General features: G+C 40.1%; 1 protein-coding gene across 1 annotated transcript in view; it reads right to left on the bottom strand.

Moving 5' to 3' along the window:
• The window catches only part of Abca13 (ATP binding cassette subfamily A member 13), a 397,315-nt gene that overhangs the window by 233,505 nt on the left and 159,037 nt on the right, over positions 1-4,773 (bottom strand). Inside the window, exons 34-35 of the mRNA XM_013350751.1 lie at positions 3,218-3,287; positions 1,542-1,673 (exon numbers count right to left, since the gene is read on the bottom strand). Coding sequence (XP_013206205.1) covers positions 1,542-1,673; positions 3,218-3,287 — 202 coding nt within the window. The remainder of the gene's footprint in view (positions 1-1,541; positions 1,674-3,217; positions 3,288-4,773) is intronic.

Here is a 4,773-nt window from a genome sequence, read left to right as displayed (position 1 = left end):
CTCTCTCTCTCTCTCTCTCTCTCTCTCTCTCTCTCTGTGTGTGTGTGTGTGTGTGTGTGTGTGTGTGTGTGTGTGTGTATCTGAATATGAGCACAAGAATACAGGAGCTGACAGAGGCCGGAAGAGGGTGTCAGGTCTCCTGGAGCTACAGTCACAGACGGTTGTAAGCTGCCCAGCATAGGTGTTGGGACGTAAGCGAGGCCCTCTGCAAGAGTAGCAAGCTCCCAACAGTAAAGCCACCTCTCCAGCCCCTCTGCTCAGTTCCCCATGCTCATAAATGCATTCTCACTCTGTAAAGGAGCACCACCCCCATCACAAGCATGCCTTTACTACATTTATTGGTTTCTTCACTAGCCAATTTTTTATCCACCTTCTTTCCAATTTTCGCCTTCTAGGTTCATTTTATTGCTTTCTAATTTCATTAAATCCTACTTTTCCAAAATAAATTATCTGGTGAGTTGATACCTTATGTCTATTCTTGAGGTCATATTTTCATACCACTTGAAAACGTCTTTTCTAAGACCTGTGCTCTATGTGTTCTAGTCATCAAGAATACCATGAGTTCCCCAACTCTTAAATAGGTTTCACAACAACAACAACAACAACAAAAGTGATTCCTTTTACCATTCATCCCTCTGTTTTCATTTGTGTGTTTGGAATATGTATTTATAGTTTTTAATTTTGAAGGTTAAAGTCCATTCTTCTGGAAAGCATAAAGCCAGAGTTATAAGAAAATTCAATGAAATCTAATACCATCCATATGTCAGTCCTAAAAATGCTTTTTAACATTACAAAGCAATTTTTATGTCTTTTAGCCTGAACCAATATGGTAAATGTATGTTTCTATCTCTCTTGACTCTGCAGAGAAATACATTACTCCTGTCTTGCCTCGCCCTCCCTGTGATAGGTGTCATCGCCCTGCCTCCAGGCCATGTCTGCCACATTAACAAAGAAGCAGGTTACATTCAGAGAAGTTCATACCTAGGACACTACCTTCCCTACAGGCTTGGATCTGAGAGTGACTTCTAACTGCCCACTCCTCTAGCCCACTAGCCAACATCCTCAACCCTGTTTGGTTTCCTCAAGAATCTGGTTCCTACTAGCCTGCCCCCAGGGGAGTTCTTTCCACATACGCTTCCCCTACCCTATCACTGATCCCCTAGATGTCTTAGCTATGCACAGGTCAACACCTCCAGAGGCCCCAGACTCCTCTGGCCTGACTGTCCTCATGCCCATTTCATTCACACACTTGTCCTGGGGAAACAGAGCTTGGCTGCATGGTCTACGGGAGCCCTCCTGGGGAGAGCTGCTGGTGGGTTCGAAGAACTTTCCACTTTAATCATCCTGTGACACCTCCACTGGCCTTTGCTCTTTACTTGGAATATACATTCTCCCAAAACGTATAGCTCCTTTGAAAGTAGTTCCTAAGACCTCTCTTTCAGGGAGCTACTATGACGCATTACATTCTAACATTTGATTGCCTAGGTGTACGAACTGTTTTAAGTTTATGTTGCTGTCATATAAAAATGAAGAATTCTTACCAGAGACCAAGTTGCTAAAATACCATCCACACAGAAAATAGAGGATGGAATCAAACAGAATCATCCAGCAGACCCAGCCAAATGTCATGCCTCCTGGCTCTGGAGCTCGGTACATGTGACTCCACTGGATGCCTGGCAAGAGAAGAAAGGACTGAGCTGCATGAGCCTATTCCATACTGGAGGTTTGCTTGATGAGGGAGTGGACTCGATTTAGAGAAGCCTCCTGTACAACAAAAAGCAAGTCGATACCAGCAATGCTAACTCTCCAAAGGCATGGTTAGCTTGTGTAATCTCACCTCTGATTCAAAGGGACCCATGAGCAACCATGAGCCAACCTCCACCATTCTCCCTGAGAGTCGCTGATACCTAGCTTTACTGACTTAACTAAAGAGCGATTTGTATTTATAGACAAAAAGTATGGTTTAATGAAACTTTATATTATACTCTGCTCTTGGAAAATACGTTAAATAATATATAGCAGTTCTAGGGTTAGGAAAAAAACCATTATTTTGTTATGTTTGAGATTTACTCCTGGATTACAATGTAAGCTGAGAACATTCCTCTTCCTGTTCACTGGGGCACTAAGTTAGAATCCAGCTTTAAAAAGTTTTAACCATTGGAATCAATTAATTTACTTTTCCTCTGTATCTTCTTGGTCCAGTTCTTGCTTTGCAGATCAATTGAAGGAAATTTGAGGGAAATACCATTGAAGATCAAAAGGGTATCATATGTTACTGGAAAAGTTGAATAAATCTAACAGTGCAAAGTGACTTCCCAAAGCAATAACATCCAATACTGAGTTTTACCTATAGCCTATATTTACCTTTATTTCCAAAAGCATATGATTATATATATACATATATATAAATATATATATATATATATTCTTACTTAGGAAGTTTATAATTTTTTTAAAAAATTACAATGTAAGTAAAATGGGGCTGCCAATACATTTTTAAATTAGTTTAAGGGCTGGATATATAACTCAGTTGGTAAATTTACTTGCCAGGCACACACCATGTCCTAGGTTCAGTCCCCAGCACTGTGTAGACCAAATGTGGTAGTGTATGCATATGATCCCAGAAAGTGGGAGATGCTAGCAAGAGGATCCAAAGTTCAAGGTTATCCTCACTTACACAGGGAGTTCAAATCTAACCTGAGCTAGAAAACTTAATTCAAAAAAAAATTTTAAGCTGGATATATGGGTAAATATGTACAGAAAATGGAAGTGATAGCTGCGACCTTTTCTTTGCTAATTCGACATTAGACCCAGAAAATAATAAAGGTGAGTGTAGAAGAGGTGATAAAGGCTTGTCCTAGGTCAACCACAGTCTAGCAGATAGAAGTTACACACACTCCCTGCTCTTGGAAGAATCTGGAATGTCAGCAGATTGACTGTGTACCCTGAGTAAGACCTGGGCACTAGCCTGGATCTACCGCTAGACTTGGGTGGTATCTGCAGCAAGAGGTGCTGTGACATGATCACTTTTGACTGTTCTCAGAATCACAACAGCTAAGTAAGGGGACGTTCTCTATCAACAAAACTGAATACCGAGATCTCCTTCCAGATTTTTCACTTGGTAACAAGACTTTCTGCCAGTTCCGTTGCTGGATAGCTGTATGTCACCAAACCTGTATTAACAGAAAGCCATGTTCTGAAAAGGCCATCCTCTTACCTTCCTCCTGCCCTTCCAGAAATGTAATGAAAAAGACTCCTTGTCCGAAGGCTGTGGTTGAGAGCAAGCACTGCGGAGGTGGGTGGAGGGGAAAACAGCCATTAGTGTTTAATTATGACCACAGAAAACTCACCTCACCGCACCAAGTTCGAGGAAGACCCCTCCCAATTCAAAGGTTCTAAGGATCACATTGCTTCAGACAATGGTTTAAATATCTGATCTGGAGGGGATTAGCACTGTCTGGCCACTCTGGAAATCATGCTCATGAGCCTGTTCTCAATGCTGAAAGGAATTACTTCTTTTCACTGCAACATTCGAGGTGTCATAAATCCAGTGCACTAAATACAGAAACGTGCAGCACAAAACAGGGGGAAATGGAATAGAGCAATTTACTATTTCTTATTATTAAATGCATGCCTCGGAGCACTCTCTGAATAGACTGATGTGACGTCTCCACAATTCCACACTATGAAAGGAGTGTATTAAAGGAAGCTGTCACTTTATTTTCAGCGGATGGGGGCCTATGTCAAAAATGGAAAACCACTAAAAAAGCATTTAGAAGGGGACGTACCAGAGTTAGAGGTCATTACTAGCTAGAAACCATTTGCATGTGCAAAACAAATACTGTACGGACAGATGTCTTAGACTTAAGGACTGAATTAGAGGCAAAAATAGGAGCATTTGAATCTCAGTTTGTGTCATCTGTGATTCTATGTTTAAGGAGTTTATGGGCAGGAGATAGGAAGGGTCAGATTTGTGTTCTTGATTATAGGAATACATGGCTGATTCTATCATAAAATTATTGCTTTTAAGTTGCTGCAGGTGTGATATAAACTAATCAAGAAGATTAGAACATATCAGTGCAACAGACACTAATTGAATAGAACAATTTAGCCCGTGTGTATATCAATAGTAAGTATATTTGGCTCCCAGGAAACAAAAACAAAAGCAGAACAGCTGGGCTTGCTGTTGCATGCCTATAATCCCTGCTACTTGGGAGTCAAGGCAGGAAAATCACAAGTTCCAAACCTATAGGTGATATAGAGTGAGTTCAAGGCCAGCTGGGGCAACTTAATAGACCTCGTCCTCAGAACAAAATGTTTTTTAAAAGTGTTATGGCCTATTATGTTTCAGGGGATAGATTCAATTTCTAGTGCCAGAAGAAAGGGGACAATTACAATATGGAATTGTCACTTCACTGAAGTTAGAAGAATTAATTAGATTTGTTAAAGATACATTTGCTAGAAAGCTCTAGATGAACACAGAAGGTATTCTCTACCCCGGGAATGAGTGACACACTCATCTTTCAGGAATTCCTTGTTGGAAAGAGGATTTTTTAAAGGTCTTTACAGTGTTTTTTGAGAATTTTATATGAGAATTTCATATTTGCATAATTTCCACCCTCTCCCGTCCAACTTTTCCTGAGCTCCCCTAAGTCCCTTTAAAATTCATGAACACATTTTTAATTATTGTTACACACACATAAGCAAGCATGTTCATATATATATATATATATATATATATATATATATATATATATATATATATACACACAC

Source organism: Microtus ochrogaster, linkage group LG1 (genome assembly GCF_000317375.1).
Source record: "Microtus ochrogaster isolate Prairie Vole_2 linkage group LG1, MicOch1.0, whole genome shotgun sequence".
NCBI lineage: Eukaryota > Metazoa > Chordata > Mammalia > Rodentia > Cricetidae > Microtus > Microtus ochrogaster.
Note: the sequence above shows the minus strand (reverse complement) of the source record. Positions and strands in the feature narration are given on the sequence as shown.